The following is a 20,814-nucleotide window of genomic DNA, read 5'->3' as shown; positions in this document are numbered from 1 at the left end:
GTTTGTTTTCTACATCTGTGACCTATTTCTGTTTTGTAAATAGGTTCATTTGTACCATTTTTTAGATTCCACATGTGTTATCATATATTTGTCTTTTTCTGTCTGACTTATTTCACTCAGTATGACAATCTCTAGGTCTATCCATGTTGCTGCAGATGGCATTATTTCGTTCTTTTTCATGGCTGAGTAATATTGGTATATGTATATTGGTATATATGGTATATATGTATATTGGTATATATGGTATATATATGGTATATATGTACCACATCTGCTTTATCCATTCCACCGTCGATGGACATTTAGGTTGTTTCCATGTCCTGGCTATTGTAAACAGTGCTTCAATGAACGTTGGGGTGTCTGTATCCTTTCAAATTATGGTTTTCTCTGGATATATGCCCTGGAGTGGGATTGCTGGATCATATAGTAGCTCTACTTTTAGTTTTTTAAGGAATCTCCATACTGTTCTCCAATAGTGGCTGTAACCAATTTACATTCCCACCAAGAGTGTAGGAGGATTCCCTTTACTCCACACCCTCTCCAGCATTTACTGTTTACAGATTTTTTGATGATTGCCACTCTAACAGGTGCGAGGTAATACTTCATTGTAGTTTTGATTTGTATTTCTCTAATAACTAGTGATGTCGAACATCCTGTCATGTGCTCTTGGCCATCTGTATGTCTTCTTTGGAGAGTACTGGGCATACATGTAAAAATCTGTAGATATACTGGAGGCCTAGAATGCAGTTATCTTGCTCCAGAAAGGATTTACTTTTACTCCTACTATAAGGCTAAAGATAGTAGCATTAAGGATCATTTTAATCTGTTTCTAGGAACTGAAATGATTTCAAGCTGTACTTCAGGCCCTCAGGGGGACTGTCTACTTGTGATTTACCCTCTCCCAGGATATGGTCCTTTATGGTCCCAACTCAAAGCAAGAGAGCTTTGTAAAGGAATTTCCCTTGGTAAAATGTGAACTCCGATTCTCCCCTTCGCCGTTGGCTATCAACAGTACAGAGATCAGTTTTTCAGTAACTTCTTTCAAAATCAAGAGATGCTTGAGAAAAAGTGGTCCCAAATATCTGGTTCACTTCTCTAGGTTTTTTTCTTCTCTTGGACCATAGTTTGGTCATTATTTACTGCTTCTGACGCTTTCAAGTAGAAGTTGTTTATACTTGTATAGCTTTCCTAGTATTCATTGTTAAGAGGGTTAGTCTGAATTACAAAGGCCATCATTACTGGAAGAGAGGTCCAGGTTTTATAAATTTATACTTTATCTATAGCAGTTTTTCTCATCAGGAGTGCTACTAGTATTTGAGGTAAAAAAATCTTCTCGTGCACATATATTATGCATGAAGAATGTTTAATATCCCTGGGTCCTAGGCATGAATGCCAGTAACAATCCCTCCCCTCCCCTTCAAATCATTGTAAAAATGCAAAAGCATGAGAGGTTTATAAGGCACTCATTAAGTATAAGATCAATGGTAGCATTTGGGAATGTGAAATTTTGTGTCATATCCTTCTATTCCTCTTCATGGTAGACCTTTGCTTTGATTGACCCTTTAGAGGTATACAGGCCCTCTTAACTGAAAAAGGTCAGGTGAATAGTGGTTAGATAAAGTCAATTAAGTCAGTGATTAGGAGGGACCATGGACATGCTGTAGGTAGTCCATGAACCCCTAAGATTATATCTAAAAGTTCGTGGAGGGAGGTTTTAGTCAACAAGATATTCTTTAGAGAAGTACCACCAGGGAGACAGTACCTATTTCACACGTTAAGGAAAATAGCTTTAATTAAATTAGAATTTGGTTGAGATGACTCAATGAGCAGAAACTTTCAGGGAGGAAGAGAAGGAATATGTAATTTTTGAGAGTTTAAACCCCTAAGGTGGGGGCAGATATAATAGAGAACTACTACTTTGGGGTTGATGTAACCTTTCATCTTTATTAGGATACTAGAAACTCTACTTGTACTTACATTAATCTCTTCTAAGGCTTTCTAAATTTCACTGACTGAAGTCACAGCAGAAGAATTAGGATGGGGCCAGTAAAGAAAAAGGAGAGATAAATTTCAGAGTTAAGCAGGGAGTAAAATTCAACATGAGATAGGAGGGAAATAAGAAGGTAGAATTTTTGTGCAAGGAATTAAGAATTCCATGGAGAACTACTAGACTGAGCCCCAGGAAAGGGGAGGTTTCAATTCAACTAGAAAAAGACAAACACAGATGGAGAACAATGAGAAAGACTGAATCAAAGAGAGTGGAACACTCTTACACAGGTACATATAAAGGATAAGTACAAGGTAAAGTAAGTGGGAATCTCTGGCACCATTGGTCTAAAACATACTCATTTTTAAGTTATAGTACTCCTTTAATGAAGTATGAGCTGTCCAATGTACAGAGGGCACTTTCTAGTGTCCTCCCCCTAATACGTCATCCTAGCCATTGCTAGAAAACTGAAGTCTGATACAGGTGGTGGGATGAAAAGGATGGGACTTTTAGTTCTATCTGACAAGGTTTCTATAAAAGCAATTCATCTAAGGAAAAACAAAATATACTATCTATTCGTCTTTTAAAGCACAGAAAATATGTTTACTTTCTAAAAGCTTAATTGACTTAAGAGCAAAAGGGGCCTGGGTTAATTTTAAAAAAGAATGAATACTAGTTAAGATTAGAACCCATATAATTATATAGTTTACATATCAGTTATCTAATGGTTTGCTTTTTATTTTCCTGATTTACGTCAGGTGATGTAGGCTTAAAATAAATCTTTTTTTCATAGGCTTTTATAAGAACACTGAAAATGGGAGAAGGAGACATACCCAATTGCTGGAACAGGAGAGCCGCACTAGTGCCTGTGACAGGAAGACTATCATGCAAGGGAGTCTGGATCAGCTGTCTATCTCCTGCACCCAAGGAAAACAGCTTCTGCAGAATGGGCGGAAAACACACACACACACCACAAATGATTTCTTTTCAGATATTTTCTTAAGATAAAAAAATCCCTTTGAAGTTCAAATTTAAAGCAGATGATGACCATGTAAGATCCAATTAACAGATGTGAAGGGCAATAATGCAGCCCAAAACATTCAAGTTACTTTGTGTCCAAATGAATATGGTACAAGAAAATTCAGTAGTTGAAAGGTGAAAATTTAGTAATCATGAGATACACAAATCATTGATAATAATACTTCATGAGATACACAAATCATTGATAATAATACTTAACTAAAAAATAGTAAAATGTTAAAGCTAACATTTATATGACAGTTATATGTCAATAAAAGTGGAAAAACAAAAGAAATACAGTAATATGAACCATGCATGTAATTTAAAAATCTCTAGCAGCTACAATAAAAACGTTTTTAAAATTAAAAAATAAATAAAATAAAATCATGTCAACAAAATTCCCATCATAATAAAGGCTCATAAAACAACTCGGCTGCTTTAAAGTTTAGGTCCAATCATGACCAAACTCACATTTCATATTATGCCCTTGTAGCAGAAATAAGAGAATGAGGGAGGAGAGTGCAGGAGGAAAAAAACCTTAAGAGTAACCAAAAGGCGCTAGGAAAGACAGGAGACAGCTAAAAAGGCAAAGGGCACGGGAAAAAGATGCCATTTTTACTATGAGTAACATCTCTATCAGACTGAGGATAAAAAACTGTAATTTTTAGAGGGCTGTCCTTTTCCTCAATATTACATAAGAATAAGTAAAATAAGTGATCAGCTAATCAATTTTAGGACTTAAGGAAAGGAGCCTTTAAAAAAAAAAGTTCTCTAGAAATATTAAGTCATAGCAACTGAAGTTCTCATTTTTCTACTTCAGAGACGAATATAAAAATTTCAGGACATACAGAAGATGAAAAACATGCCACTTTGAGAAAGTTTTATTTCAGTAGAAGAGTTTAATGTCCTCATGGGCTCAATCTATGACAAAATCCTTGGGAAATTTTAAGGTATAGATTATATTTTCCAAAGAAGATCTGTGATTTTGGACAATGGTTAACATTATCATTACTAAAGGTAGCAAACTGAAATGAGAAAAATAAGCCCTCCTCTTTTGAAGCTTAAATGCAAGCTATTCTATTAAAGATTACACACAACATACAAAATGGTTTTAGGACCACATATAATTGCTTTTAACCAGGGAAATGAAGAAATGAATTAATCTATCCAGAAGTAGTTATAATGTTACAAAGAATTATATTAAAAGTTTTCTTAATGTTACCTCCTAATTTTTATCCCTGAAAAAAATTTTAAGTTAATAAAATGAGGCGTAATCACAGAGAGGAATAATAAGAAAGGTACAAAGAACACATCTGAAGTTCAACTTAAAAAAGTGTATTTCCAAGAAAGCCTAAGGTAGAGTTCAAGTTACACAGAATATGACTTCTAACTATGCTATGTGAAAGGTGAACCCTGTGTTAAAATTAACCCTATGACCTAAGAATGGAATCTTGAGTCTCTAGAAGGCAGACCATAGGGACAATGCTTAATTAAACTAAGATCCTTTTTAAAATGAAAATATTTAAAGAATTCTTTCTTTCCTTTTCTTCATAAATTAAATTTACTGGAGGAGAGGAGAAGAGAAGCAGGCCCTCTTCATCTCCCTTTTTATTCTATTTACCTGAGACCCTCCAGCCGCTGGGACAAGACACGCACACAGGTTTGCAATGAGACTTTCCAAGGAGACATTCAGAGTGTCCACATATACAGTATAGATCAAACCCAGGCAAGCCTGAAAAGAAAAGATGCATGTAGTTATTTCATGGAAAAAGCAAGCACTAAAAATAAATTGTTGTGACATCTGCTTCCAGGAAAATTTCTCTTTGAACCTAGTAGATTCTACAGTGACCATGGAATAAATTTTAAGCAGCAAATGTTATTAAGTTTATTAAATTTTCCTCTAGAACCAGAAGCTCTAAATGAGCTTTTGAGATGAGTTTATAAAAAGCAGAAATCCGTAATTCGTAAAACAGGTGTTTGTGCTTAGATAATCACTCTAGCAAATTTGTGGGGCTTAAAACTGTTTCTGTCTCAACTTATTTTGCAGAACTCCACATTTCAAGATAAAAACTTAGAAACTTTATCTTGTTTTGTGATTCTTATAAATTCAGAACATTATTCTACAGAAAAACTTAACTTACGTGAATTATTACAAAGAATAGCAAAATAGAGACAAGATATGATTAACACTTTAAGCGCAGAAGAAGGTAGGTGGTAAAATGGAAGATAAAATGTAATCATATGAATCTCTCAGTTTATTAAAACTTATAACTAAAAAATTAGCATCTGTTAGGAGTTAGCCACTGTCATTGAAATCTTGACACTAAGAATATACATAATCTCAACAATATGAAAAAGTTTTCCAGAAATTATGTATCAATTTCCCAAATCCTTGAGAAATTTTAAGGTATAGTTTATACCTTCCAAAGAAGATCTGTGACTCTGGACAATGGTCAACATTACTATTATTAAAGATTGCAACTGAAATAAGAAAAATAAGCCCTCTTCTTGCAAAGCTTAAATGTATTTATAACTAAAGTAAATTTTTTCCACATTTGCAAATTCTAACTATCTAAAAAAATAAAATATCTGGAAGTAAACAATATTTTAAAGCTATATGGATAGCAGTATGATCACAACTATTTGAAATCACAAATACTTATCCTATTTCCTTGAACCTGGACTCCTAAAAAGAAGATCAACAAAAATACACTAAGTTGTTATATTACTAATGCATTTTAAATTTGATACAGGTAATCAAATGATTTCTTTAGGATTCATAAATTTTGGAGTCAGTAAAGATGGGACCTATTTTAAAACAAACACTACATCCTTAGAAGTTTAAATAGTCATATTAACTTACTCAGGTACTTATTTTAACCAACATGAAATACATTTCTTCTGTTCACAGTAATTTTATTGATGAATTCCTAATCAATTTAATGATATTTTAGATACAAAGAATTTGTTACCGTGGTTCACTCAAAATAGATTTATACAATAATACAAATCAATAATGACAACTATGAGTTCTTTACCCTAAAAATTTCTGGATAATCTAATCTGGATACCAACACCAGGCTTTTGGGAGCAAACACTTCTGCAGGCTGAATTAAACCAGGCACTTCCACTTCACCTTCAATCTCATCTTTCTTTGTTCCCTAAAGAAAGAGACACTGCAATCAACAGACGAACAATTTCCTAGGTTTATAACTCACAAAATATAGACATACCACACACTTTCATGTACTTTACAAAATCCAAAATTAATTACAAAATATAATTTACAAAACTAAAAATAAACATACTTTGAGAGGAATCTGAGAAGCAAGTAGGCAAAGAAATTATGAAACAGGGCATACTTATTTCATTTTTGAAAATTCCTTAAGCTCCAGATATATACCACAATTTTATTTGAGCATTTGGTTTCTGTGTGAGGTACCAGTAATCAAAGGTAAGTAAGACACATTCATTAGTGACCCCTACAAATACAAATGACACTCACTTAATGGAAATTCAGTTTTCAAGGAAAGAAAAAATCTGTTTTAGAAGTAAGGCACTACTTTTCATTTTTGCTTTTTGGACTTCTCCCAATCTTTCAAACAAAAGTGATAATCATTTAGGATTATGTTGCAGAATACTCATTGCTCTTAAAAGTAAAGCCCAATCAGCTCTAAATTCTTTTTGCTCAGAAGCAACAATGTTGATTTTTTGAAAACAGAGGATATTTTTATACACAAAACTGAGTTTCAGAATGTACCTAGTGCCACTGAACTGTACACTTAAAAATGGTTGAAATGGTAAAGTTTATGTTATGCATATTTTAGCACAATAAAAATATCTAGAATTTTTTTAAAACCCTAAATGTTCAGTGATTAAATACTAGTTAATAAAATAAACTTTGAAAGATATTATTCTCATTAGTCAACAAATATTTCCTGTGCACCTATTGTTCCATAATACTATATGACGCACTATAAAAGTTCCAAGTGAAAAGAAAAAAAAAACAAGGTAGTATTCAGACTTATTTCTATATAATATTCTAAGATGCTAGGACATCTTCCCTAACTAGAATCCTCTTCTCTTTCTTTTCCATTCATCAAAGGTCCAGCTTAGGAATTATCTTCCTTCCTGAAGCCTTTCCTTTACTGATTTATCTCCTACTATTAATTCTTAGCACAGTTCATCAACATATCACACATTTGCTCATACTTATCTCTCCTGCCAAACCTCTCTCCCAAATGCCACAAAATGCCATATCCAACTGCCTGCTTGACCTCTCCACTTAGATGACTAATAGGTATCTCAAACATGTCCAAAATACAGCTCCAATCTTTCTTCCCAAACTCTACTCTTCCTGCAGTATTCCCTATCTCAGTTAATGGAAATTCTATCCTCCCATTTAGCAAATCAAAAATCCTGATTCCCCTCTCTTTCATAACCCGTATCCAAACTGTCAGCAGTCCTGATTTCTTACCACCTCCACTGCTACCACAGTACTGTGAGTCACTATCATCACTTGTCTGGGTTATTTTAACAGCTTCCTTTAGTCTCCTCTGTTCCTCTTTAGCCCCACTTCGCTTCCTTGCTGCTCCTCAAACATGCTGGGCATGCTCCCACATAAGGGTCTCAAGAACTTTGTTATTCCTTTGCCTGGAACAGATACAATAAATAATTCCCTCATCTCCCTTGGGTCTTCATTCAAGTAAACTTCTGCTCTGTTAAGCCTCTGTTGGCACCCTACTTGAAACTGCAATGCCCTAACACTCCCTATATCCCCTTCCTTAATAAAAATAAAATATATTTTATTTTTCTCCACGGCATGACAACATATTATGTATTTCACTTATCTTTGTTTTCTGGTTTGTTTATTTCCTCCACTAGAATGTGCTCCACAAAGACCAGGATTTCTGTTTTGTTCACTGGTAATTTCCCGGTTACTAAACCAAGAGCTGGCCACATAGTTGATACTTACTTAATATTTGTTCACTGCATTCATGCAGGAATGAATATTCTTAGAATAGTTTTCTGGGTATTTTACCAAGGGAAGCTTTTTCCCCCTACTTGTTCAGGCCAAGAACTGTATTTCTGTCTCCTTTGGAGCCCGTATAGTTTCTATACAGTGAAATATAACCAAGTATTAGATGTCTATGGAATGCACATATCCAAAGGGAAATATCTGTTTACTTTTTATTATGTGTGATAAGATCCATATGCTCTTGAAAGATTTTCATTTGTTACAAAGCAAAAGCTAAAATTAGGTTGGGTGGTTCCTGGAATTCTTAGAAATAATAAAAATGTGATGAATATGAATTTACCAAAGATTTCCACACTTAATGAATCATATTCTTTACGGATTACTAACAAATTTTGTCCTTTCAGGACAAAAGAATGACTGAAATTCCTGAAAGAGATAAAGCTATCCACAATTTTATGAGATTGTGATACATGCCCTAGAGTACCGTGAGAAGTCAGCTTGAGTAAGTGCATAACCATTTCATATAAATGACCATTAACCTGCATTAACCTAAACATAAAATAGAATGCCTTGGTCATTTCTTAAAGCTATCCTTTTATTAAACATTCACTAACTGGAATAATTATTAACAAGAAAGAAAAAAGGTCCAATATAATGTTAATCAATATTAAATAAAAACAATTCCATTTTTCTTTTTTTTTTAATTAAAAAAAATTTTTTTTCTTTTTTTCTTTATTTTTGGCTGCTTCGGGTCTTCATTGCTGAGTGAGGGCTTTCTCTAGTTGCCGCGAGCAGGGGCTACTCTTCATTGCAGTGTGCAGGCTTCTCATTGAGGTGGCTTCCCTTGTTGCAGAGCACGGGGTCTAGGTGCGCAGGCTCAGTAGTTGTGGCAGGCAGGCTCAGTAGTGGCTTGCAGGCTCTAGAGTGCAGGATCAGTAGTTGCGGCGCACGGGCTTAGTTGCTCCGTGGCATGTGGGATCTTCCCAGACCAGGGCTTCAACCTGTGTCCCCTGCACTGGCAGGCAGATTCTTATTGCACCACCAGGGAAGCCCAATTCCATTTTTCTTTACATCTCTTTTTAACTTTTTATTTTATATTGGAGTATAGCTAATTAACAATGGTGTGATAGCTTCAGGTGCACAGCAAAGGGACTCAGCCATAGTCTTTACATCACTTTTTATTATAGACTTTGACCTTTACTTTGTAAATGTGCTATAAATCATAAGATGCTGTTATTCTTAATTCCAATAGCTCTCCTGTAAGAATACAATGTCCCAAGTTTAGAGAAAGTTCATATTCCTTTTTTCAAACCAAAATGTACTGCTGTGATTAAAAAAAAAATTCTTGTTTATAATAAGGCTTATTCCAGGAGATAGTAATGACGTGGTTTTGGTTAAATTTTTCTATAAGTAATATATCATGTAAGGGAATAGGGCCTCTTCTTTATAGCTGCTAGAATACCTTTTGTGTAATAACTATGTAGTGATACTAACTTTGTTTTGCATTTTACAATGACAGATTTTCACATGTCGAAAAGATGTGAGAAACTTAACAATAAGCAGGAAATCAAAAACACAGGACACAAATGTAATAGATATTGTAATAATGATTGGAAATTTAACATTTTATAGTATAAAACATTTTCACATATTTTATCTCATTGAACAATATTTACAAGCCTTCTTCTAAGCTAAGATTATTCCTTGGTTTTAGTAGGTCCCATTAAAGATACAAATTTACCTTAAATACTGTTTACTGAACTGCCTCACACTGACTTGTAATGTGACCTTATCCCTTATACGTATCATAAGCACATGCCACAACTTGCCCATTTATTGATATTTTTTCTACCTATTGTTACTACGGACCACATCTGCTAGTGGGATTCCCAGCTTCTATGTAGTTTACATTCGATGTAGCTCTCATAGTCTTCATGCTTCAATAATATGGGATATATTAGTACCCACCATAGCAATCTTTCCTTAAAGTACTATTGCCTTTTAAATATATCCTAAGATCAAAATGCTAAAAATTATTAGAATACTGACTTTATGGAATGACTCCATATAGCAGATAGGCACAATCTTTAAGAAGCTTATCCTATCACTCAGGTCAAATACTTCAGTCTCATCTCTGTTGTACTCCTGATGCTTGATTCCTGTCTATTCTATCTTGAAAAGACTAGTTGCACCCAATATCATCTGTGCTAAGTTCATTTTCAACAACACTGTTTCATACTAACTCTCCCTACAAAATTTTGTTAAACACTCATTTTAAAAGGAGGATGAAAGGAATTATGCAAGTAAAAAACTTGCAGTTCTGCATTTCCTTTTTGAAAAGTAAGTAATTTATTACAGTGTACCATTATATAGAGTTGCCTCAGTTAAGCAATTTAAGGACTTTAAGATTTTCCAAAATTGGAAATAAGTTTTAAGTAGTTGCAAAATTCTGTAAGGTCTACAGTTCCCCCAGCAAACTTCTTCATTTCTTGCCAAATAATCCCTTAATCATGTTGACACGTCTATATGACAAAACCTAGTTTATCCTTGCATTGGTCTGGAAAATAATGACTACATGAAACATACAAATTTTAGGATAACAAGGCTTCAGACAAATCAGGCCACTAGTCTTCAGCTCAGAATCCAGTTTACCTCTAGCAAAGAGAATATCCTGATATTTCCCCCTTCAGCAGCTCCTGTGTGCTACAGTATTCCAAAGGTAGGACAAATTCATTTGTAGGGTTACTATACATTCACCCAGAAAGCTCCGTAATTTTAAGTGGTGCATAGTCCGTAATTTTAAAAAAAATATATACTCATAAGGCAGCATTTTCCAAAGTGTTTTCTGCTGGAAGCTAACAGATACTGCTTAGCCAAAAAGATCTAATCAAAACATTTTGGAAACAGTAAGTTAAAGCCAAGTTAAAAAGGTTTCTTTACTGCAGGATTTTTCAGACTTTGATATGCAAATATTATTTCTACAATGCCAAGCAAAGGAGATATAATATAAATTATTTCTCCAACTTACTGGACCACTGAAACCCTCTTTATTACAGAGCATCAAGAGGACCTAGTGCCCTACAGAACACATGCTGAGAAAGGCTGTCACAAGCTATTTTGGGACAGAAAATGTACAAAACTGAAATATGTATATATTCCTGTGTTCTATATCCTTAGGAGGCTAGGTTAATACAATGTTTATTTCATAAATATATTATTATACTTAACATCTGTTTCATTAATTCTCACATTTCATAAAGTAAAATAAGATTTGAAAAGATTAGAAAATGGACAAGACTGCTGGGAGCTAGGGTGCTTTACAGCTGCCCTAAGAAAATATTCAGCATGCCTGTGGCCCATTTGCACCAGATGAGTTAGGAACTTCTACTTTGGACCAGTGGTTCTCACACTTCAGTGTGCAACAAAATCACTGAGGGCTTGCTAAAATAGATTTTTGGGTCTCACCCGTAAAATTTCTGATTCAGGTCTGAGAATTTACATTTCTAAGAAATTCCCCAGTGATACTGATACTGCTGATCCAGGGACCGCACTTTAAGAACCACAGTTCTAGGCTAATTAATATGAGAATATAAAAGAAAACAATAACTGTAACATATATTCTACATGCCAGACACTGTACTAAGCATCATACCAGTGTTCATAATTCATTTATACAATCAAGAACTTATTAAATACTATTTTCTAGTAAAGGAAACCAGGACTCCCTGGAGAAATGACATTCTATATTTGGGCCAGAAAAATGTACAAAATAAGACTATTCATCTTAGTCAAAAAGTAAAGAATCTGTCAAAGACTAACAGAATCAAAATAAATAAAAATCGCAGCTGAATGAAACTCAACAAATACACAAAAATCCATGAGTTCATATGATAATTTTTTAATTGGTCACTACTGAAGATTGCTAGGGTACCAATCTACTATTTTGAAAATTTTTAAAAATAAGGAGAAACAACTGTCTTCTCTATCAAACTGTGGTCAATGAAAGTTCTTTTTAATAGTTGAATTTCAGTCAATAAATGCAGCAGGAATAATAGTATGAGGAAATTATCTTTTGTAATTCCTACTGAAATAATGTATTTAGGCAATGATCATCAATAGATCCCAAACGATTAAGTCAAAGGCTGGCACTACCCCAAACCCACAAATCAATCATAAATTACTAAAAGGAGAACAACGAGAAAATAAGTTCATCTTGATGTAACACAATAGGAAGTACAGTGCAATTTTTGCTTTAAAAATTGAACGTGAATCCAATTAAGCCTCTAGATCTAAATATTACTTTATGGAAACTATAGAGAGTAGAGGTACAAGTTAAAAAATAACATGGAGAATTAATCAGCCAAATCCAGAATATAGAGCATTCCATAGGACAAATGACCCAGTTCTTCTACCACCCCCAGAAGAGGGACTGTTACAGAAAGAAGTTAAGAAATATCAACCAAATACAATGTGTGGAACTTGTTTGAATAAACCAAGACATTTTTGAGACAATTTTTTTAATTTAAAAATATGTAAGTTGGATATTAGATAATATTAAGGGGTTATTCAAAATTGTAATTAATTTTGTTAAAAATTATAATGGCAGATTGGTAATCTAAAGAAGATTTTACCAGTTAGAGATACATACTAAAATATTTGCAGGTGAAATATGGTATCTGGGGTTTGCTTTTAAATGTCTCTCCCTAAAAAAAAAAAAAAAAAAAATCAAGGATTTACATTTTAAAAGATTGACAAAATGCTGATAATTTTTAAAGCTGGGTCAAGTGTAATGGGATTTATTATACTACTCACTTAAATTTTCTATTTGTTTCAGAATATCCATAATAAAAAAATGAAAATAAAACCTTCATTGTGCACCTACTATATGTCAATGTTATTCCGAAGTACATTCATTCATTTCACCCCTTTTCTTTGATCACATTTCGTTTGCTAACATACCAAAATGTCTTTAGTCTGAACTGCATCATTATTGGTTCATAAACACGTTTACAAACACATTAAAAGACTCCAAAGTGATACAACTAAATAAAAAATTTAGACAGGTCTATCATTTTTTAAGGTAAGTCATATAAAGCAACGTCACATCTATCATATTTTACTGATTACTTAAAAAATTTTATAATCACATTGCCTAGTTGGATAATTCCGGGAATATGTTATCAAAAGTTTAATGCTTGTGATTTTTGACAGTGTTACTGTATCTTAGAGAGATAAGAGCCAACATTTTTAAAGTTGCACAATTATACTTTGGATAGTTTGTATCCCTAAGTTCCTCTTCTTTAGGCTTCCAAATAATGTGCCATAGTATATTTGGTATGAAGTAATTCACACAAAATGAGAATTAAAAGATCTATTTTTCAATTGATGATATGATCCAAAAATAAAAGAAAAACACATTTTTAAAAAATATTTTTAGGGCTTCCCTGGTGGCGCAGTGGTTGAGAGTCCGCCGGCCGATGCAGGGGACACGGGTTCGTGCCCCGGTCTGGGAGGATCCCACATGCCGCGGAGCGGCTGGGCCCGTGAGCCACGGCCGCTGAGCCTGCGCGTCCGGACCCTGTGCTCGGCAACGGGAGAGGCCACAACAGTGAGAGGTCCGCGTACCGCAAAAAAAAAAAAAAAAAAAAAAAAAAATTAATTAATTTATGTCTGTGTTGGGTCTTCGTTTCTGTGCGAGGGCTTTCTCTGGTTGTGGCGAGCGGGGGCCACTCTTCATTGTGGCGCGCGGGCCTCTCACTATCGCGGCCTCTCTTGTTGCGGAGCACAGGCTCCAGACGCGCAGGCTCAGTAGCTGTGGCTCACGGGCCCAGTTGCTCCGCGGCATGGAAAAACACATTTTTTTTAAAGTACATAATTAACTGTTCACATCGAAAATGGGAACAACATTAATGATGACCTAGAAAGGAACATCATCTGGGCTTTAATATTATCTTTTTCAAATATTACCTCATTATTTTTTACCAATTTTTGGACCAATTCCAGAAGATATTATCTCTCTGTTCTTCATACAGAAAAGCTGTTACATAATTCTGGCTAGCATCTACTACCTAAGCGAACTTATATAGGAGCCAGAACTCTTATAACTTATTTACATTTTCAGAATCTTAAAAAACTCATATGAAGCAGACACTAACTTTCTGTAAGGTGACTGTAAATACTAAATAAATTACAATGTTTTGGTCCAGTTAAAATGGCAAATAGGAAAATATCTGAGCTAAAAAGAAAAATAATTTTGAAACATTGATTCCAAATATACAAGAACTCTAATCTTGTTTTTTGTTTTTGTTTTGTTTTGTTTTGTTTTTTTGCGGTACGCGGGCCTCTCACTGTTGTGGCCTCTCCCGTTGTGGAGCACAGGCTCCGGACACGCAGGCTCAGCGGCCATGGCTCACGGGCCTAGCCGCTCCGTGGCATGTGGGATCTTCCGGACCGGGGCACAAACCCGTGTCCCCTGCATTGGCAGGCGGACTCTCAACCACTGCACCACCAGGGAAGCCCCTAATCTTGGTTTTTAATATTATTCCATACTCAAATGAGCCAGGGCTCCTTGGAGAATTGGCTGATTTCAAGGCTGAGGAAGAGAAGGAAAAAGATGATCCTGGATCAGCTTGTTATGCAAGAAAGTTTAAAAATGCTAAAAAAAAAACCCTGATGGGGCTTGTCAAGAGAACACAGGAACCACTCTGAAGGGTTGCCCACTGGTCAAATCTTGGACAATCTGTGCATTAAAACAGTAAAAACCATTAATTATATACTACTGAAGAAAAAGAAACTGGAATACATGAATCTATAACTCACATAGATAGACAAGACAGAAAACGTAAAATGTCAACTGCTGACTGGTAAAGGTACAGGTAGAGAGTGTGCATAGTTGGAAAATAATCATTTTGCAACCATCATAATAAAAATTGGCACAGGCAAGAATCATCACCAAATGCTGAATCTGGCAGGGGGGATAATTAATGAGTAGTAGAGTATTTGCATAGTCTTAAAGTATCTTATCAGTCATGGCTTATTAGTTGCAAGCAAAGAAAAAAAAATAGCAACTATACAATGGAGATAATCTGACAATCACCAGACTAGGTACTCAAAAAGAACAGCATCAGTAAGGCAGGTGGGTAGCAGACAGACATTGTGTACTTCCAGATGTGTGCCCTTAGTAGGACATACACTTAGTATTCCAAATGTTGGTAGTAATCCAATTACTGATGTATAACCTGAATCTAAAGTGAGAGACATCAGAAAAACAAAAAATATTAAGCATTCTATTTAAAAGGGGCATTGGGACCTGCATTATTTGAAAATGTCAAAGGCTGAGCAACTATTCCAGATGAAGACAGACAAAAGATAATTAAATGCAATACAGAATTTTAAATTACATCCTGTACTGGAAGACCAAAAGGGGGGGCGGAGCATAAAGAGCATTAGGTCAAATGACAAAATTGAATGGATGGTAGATGAGATAAAGGTATAATATTGATATTGATTTTCTGATATTGATAACCATACTATGTTTACATAAGAAAATACTTATTCCTATGAAACATACACTGAAGACTTTAGGGCAAAGGGAAATGATGCACACAAATTTGTCTCAAATTGTTCTGAAAAAACTTTCTGTGTGTGTGTGTGTGTGTGTGTGTGTGTGTGTGTAAGGAGAAAGAGGGAGTAAGGGAAGGAGAGGGGTCTATTAAAGAGAATTAATATCTATGATAATAAAGAAATGGGACAAAATATTTTAAATGGGCAAACATAGGTAAAGGGTATATAGATGTTTGCAATATTCTTGTAACTTTTCTGTAAGTTTGAAATTATTTCCAAATGAAAAGTTTGAAAAATATCCAAGAATTCCTAGAACCGCTCCAAAAATGCCTGCTATAATGTCATCCTGTATTGATTTCTGTTAAGTTTAATTGGGCTTCCTAGAATCTCTTTACACCTGCTAAACTGTCTTTTTTTAATCAGGTTTATAGAGGTATAATTGACAACATTTTAAGATATTTAGAGTGGTGATATGACATATGGATACACTGTTAAAGGTATCCTCCATCCAGTTATTTAATATATCCATCACCTTAGATACTTTTTTTGTGTGTGGGGGGGAGATGAAAACATTTAAGATCTACACTCTTAGTAAATTTCAATCATACAATACAGTGCTATCAACTGTAGTCATCATGTTTTACTAGAGATCCTCAGACCTTACTAATCTTATGGCTGAAACTCTGTATTCTTTTACCAACCTCTCCCTATTTCTTGAAAGCTTCAGCCCCTGGTGACCACCATTCCACTCTCTATTTCTCTTGAGTTTAACCTTTTTTGTTGTTAAGATTCTACATATAAATGATACCATACAGTATTTGTCACCCTCTGCCTTATTTCACTTAGCATAACCATCCATGTTGTTATAAACAGTAGGATTTCCTTCTTTCTTATGACTGAATGTTCCATTGTGTGTATGAAATATATATCTGTTGTGCATATGTATTATGCATGTATATAAAACATCCTTATCCATTCAACTATTGATGGACACTTAACTTGTTGCCATATCTTGGCTATTGTGAATAATGCTGCAATGAACATGGAAGTGCAAATAACTCTTCGATACCCTGTTTTCATTTCCTTTGGATACATACCCAGAAGTGGGATTACTGGATAAGGCAGTTCTATTTTTAATTTTTTTAAGAACCTCCATACCATTTTCCATAGTGGTTGCACCAATTCACATTTCCACCAACAGTTCACAAGGGTTCCCTTCTACCTACAGCCTTGACTACACTTGTTACCTCTTATCTTTTTGAAAACTGCCATTCTAACAGGTATGAGGTGATATCTCATTACGGTGCTGATTTCCATTTCCCTGATGATTAGTGATGTTGAGCATCTTTTTATGTACCTGTTGTATGACTTCTTCGGGAAAATGTCTATTCAAGTCCTTTCCCATTTAAAAATTGGATGGTTTGGTTTTTTGCTATTGAGTTGCATGAGTTCTTTATATATTTTGGATATTAACCTCTTAACAGATATGTGGTTTGCAAATATTTTCTCCCATTCAGCAGGTTGCTTTTTGATTTTGTTGATAGTTTCCTTTGCTGTGCAGAAGGCTTTTAGTTTCATGCAGTCCCACTTATTTTTGCCGAAAGTCATTGGCAAGACCTTTGTTAAGGAGCTCACCCCTTAAGTTTTCTTTTAGAACTTACTCAGTTTCAGGCCTTACATTCAAATCTTTAATCCATTTTGAATTTATTGTTGTGTATGGCATAAGATAGGGATCCTGGTTTTTTGTTTGTTTGTTTTTGCATATAGCTGTCCAATTTTCCAAACACCATTTATCAAATTGACTATCTTTTTGCCACTGTATATCCTTGGCTCCTTCGTTGCAAATTAACTGACTATATACACATGGGTTTATTTCTGGGCTCTGTATTCTGTTTTATTGATCTACATGTCTGTTGTTATGCCAATACCATACGGTTTGATTAATAAAATTTTGTAATACACTTTGATATTAGGAAGTGTGACTCCACCTTTAACCTCCTTTCTCAAGAATACTTTGGCTATTCAGAGTATTTTGTGGTTCCATATGAATTTTAGGATTCTTTATTTCTGTGAAATATGCCACTGAACTTTCGATAGGGACTGCACCATATCTGTAAATTTCTTAGAGCTGTATGGACATTTCAACATTATTATGTCTTCCAATCCATTAGCATGGGGTATCTTTCCATTTATATGTGTCTTCTTCAATTTATTTCATTAATGTCTTACAGTTTTCAGGATACAGATCTTTTACCTCCTTGGTAAAGTTATACCCAGGTATTTATTCTTTTTCATGCAATTATAAATAGGACTATATTCTTAATTTCTCTTCCTGATGATTTGTTGTTAGTGTATAGGAACTCAATTGATTTTTGTTTATCAATTTTGTATCCTGCGACTTTACAGAATTCCTTTGTTAGTGCTAACAGTTTTTTTGTAGTCTTTAGGATTTTTTATATGTAATATCATGTCATCAACAAACAGAGACAGTTTTATTTCTTCCTTTCTGATTTGAATGGCTTATATTTCTTTTTCTTGACAAATTCTTTTAGCCAAGACATCCAATACTATGTTGAATAACAGTAGCAAGAATGGGCATTCTTGACTAGTACTGGATCTTAGAGGAAAAACTTTCAGCTTTTCACCACTGAGTATGATGTTAGCTGTGGACTTGTCATAAAGGGCTTTTATGATGCTTAAGTATGTTCACTCTATACGCAGTTTGTTGAGAGTTTTATCATGAATGGATGTTGAATTCTGACAGATTTCTTTGCATCAATTAAGAAGATCATATGAATTTCATCCTTTTATTTTGTTAATGTGGTGGATCACATTCATTGATCTGCATATGTTGAACCCTGCATCCAGGAATAAATCCCACTTGATCATGGTGTATGATCCTCTTAATGTATTGCTGAATTTGGTTTGCCTTTATTTTGTTGAGAATTTTTGCCTATGTTCATCAGGGCCTGTAGTTTCCTTTTCTTGTAGTGCCCATGTCTGTCTTTGGTATCAGTGTAATGCTGGCCTTGTAAAATGAGTTTGAAGGTGTTTCCTCCTCTTCTCTTTTTTTGGTGGGGGAAGAATTTGAGAAGGATTGTTATTAATTCTTCTTTAAATGTGTAGCAGAATTGACAAGTAAAGCCATCTGGTCCTCGATTTTTCCTTGGTAGGATGTTTTTGATTACCAATTTAATATCTTTACTACTATTGTTCTGTTCATATTTTATATTTCTTCATAATTCAGACTTGGTAGGTTGTATGTTAGTAGGAATTTATTCATTTCTTCTAGGTTGTCCAATTTGTTGGTGTGTGTTTTTTCATAGTAGTCTTATGAGTCTTTGTATTTTTGTGGTATCAAATCTAACATTTCCTCTTTCATTTCTAATTTTATTTGAGTCCTTTCCCTTTTTATCCTGCTGAGTATAGCTAAGGGTTTGTCGATTTACCTTTCCAAAAAAAAAACAACTCTTTGTTTCACTGGTTTTTTTCTACTGTCTTTTTACTCTGTTTCATTTATTTCCACTCTGATATTTGTTATTTCCTTCATTCTATTAATTTTGGGCTTAGTTTGTTCTTCTTCTAGCTCCTTCAGGTATAAACTTAAGTTGCTTATTTGAGATTTTACTCTTTTCTTAATGTAGGTGTTAACTGCTATAAATTTCCCCCTTATATCTGCTTTTGCTTTAGCCAATAAATTCTGGTATGCTGTATTTGCATTTTCATTTGTCTTAAGGTATTTTTTTTATTCCTTTAAGTTTATTCTTTGACCCATTCAATAGAATGTTGTTTAACCTCCACATATTTGTAAATTTTCCAGTTCTCTTCTTGTAATTGATTTCTAGTACTATACTTTTGTGGCTGGAAAAGAAGCTTGATATGATTTCAATCTTCTTAAATTTATTGACTTGTTTTGTGGCCTAACACATTACCTATCCTGAAGAATGTCCCACATGTGCTTGAGAAGTATGTTTATTCAGCTGCTGTTGCATGGAAGATTCTATATACGTCTGTTAGGTCCACCTGGTCTCACATACTGTTTAAATCCAGTTTTCTGTATTGATTTTCTGTCCGGATGATCTATCCATTGTTAAATGTGGGGTCCTTAAGTCTTCTACTATTATTGTATTGCTATCAATTTTTACCTTCAGATTTGCTTTATATGTTTAGGTGCTCTGATAATAGATGCATAAATATTTACAAGTGTTATACTCTCTTGATGAGTTGACTACTTTATCATTATACAATGACTATCCTTGTCTCTTATTACAGTTTTTAGTTTAAAGTCATTTTGTCTTATATTAAGTATAGCTACCCTAGCTTTCTTTTGATTTCCATTTGCGTGAAGTATCTTTTTCTACCCTTCATTTTCAGTCAATGTGTGTCCTTAAAGCTGAAGTGAGTTTTGTTCTAGGTCTTTTTGTTTTTTTTAATCTATTCAGACACTCTACATCTTTGGATTGGAAAATTTAGTCATTTTACATTTAAATTAATTATGTATTTACTACTGTCAATTTGTTGTTTCCTTGCTGTTTCAAATTCTTTATCTTTATTTTAGTATATATTTACCATTACAAGTGAGATTTATACTTTCATATGTTTTCCTGTTACTAATTAGCACCTTTTCATTTCAGCTTAAAGAAGTCCCTTTAACATTTCCTGTAAAGCCAGTCTAGTGGTGATTAGCTTCTTTAGCTTTTGCTTGTCTGCAAAACTCTTTCTTCTCTTCTTCGACTCTGAAGGACAACTTGCCAGGTGGAATATTCTTTTTTTTTATGGTACGCGGGCCTCTCACTGTTGTGGCCTCTCCCGTTGCGGAGCACAGGCTCCGGATGCACAGGCTCAGTGGCCATGGCTCACGGGCCCAGCTGCTCCGCACCATGTGGGATCTTCCCAGACCAGGGTACGAACCCGTGTCCCCTGCATCGGCAGGCGGACTCTCAACCACTGCGCCACCAGGGAAGCCCCAGGTGGAATATTCTTAATGGACACTTTTTTTTCTCTCAGCACTCTGAATAAATCTCGCCACTCTTCTCTGGCCTGCAAAACTTCTGCTGAAAATTCTGATCATCGTCTTATCAGGGTTCCCTTTTAAGAACCAGTTATTTTTCTCTTGCTGTTTTAAGATTCTCTCTTTGTCTTTAACTTTTGACACTTTAATTATAATGTGTCTTGGTGTTGGTCTCTTTGGGATCATCTTATTTGGAACTCTCTGGGCTTCCTGGATCTGAATATCTGTTTCTTTCCCCAGGTTAGGAAAGTTTTC

General features: G+C 34.6%; 1 protein-coding gene across 3 annotated transcripts in view; it reads right to left on the bottom strand.

Annotated features, from left to right (window-relative positions):
* Positions 1–20,814, bottom strand: part of SBF2 (SET binding factor 2) — a 459,339-nt gene that overhangs the window by 229,530 nt on the left and 208,995 nt on the right. For all 3 annotated transcript variants that reach the window (XM_067749929.1, XM_067749930.1, XM_067749931.1), the window contains exons 4-6: positions 6,046–6,168; positions 4,629–4,739; positions 2,821–2,926 (exon numbers count right to left, since the gene is read on the bottom strand). In XM_067749929.1, coding sequence (XP_067606030.1) covers positions 2,821–2,926; positions 4,629–4,739; positions 6,046–6,168 — 340 coding nt within the window. The remainder of the gene's footprint in view (positions 1–2,820; positions 2,927–4,628; positions 4,740–6,045; positions 6,169–20,814) is intronic.

Source organism: Pseudorca crassidens, chromosome 9 (assembly GCF_039906515.1).
Source record: "Pseudorca crassidens isolate mPseCra1 chromosome 9, mPseCra1.hap1, whole genome shotgun sequence".
NCBI lineage: Eukaryota > Metazoa > Chordata > Mammalia > Artiodactyla > Delphinidae > Pseudorca > Pseudorca crassidens.
The sequence above is the reverse complement of the archived record's forward strand: the minus strand, read 5'-3'. Positions and strand labels throughout refer to the sequence as shown.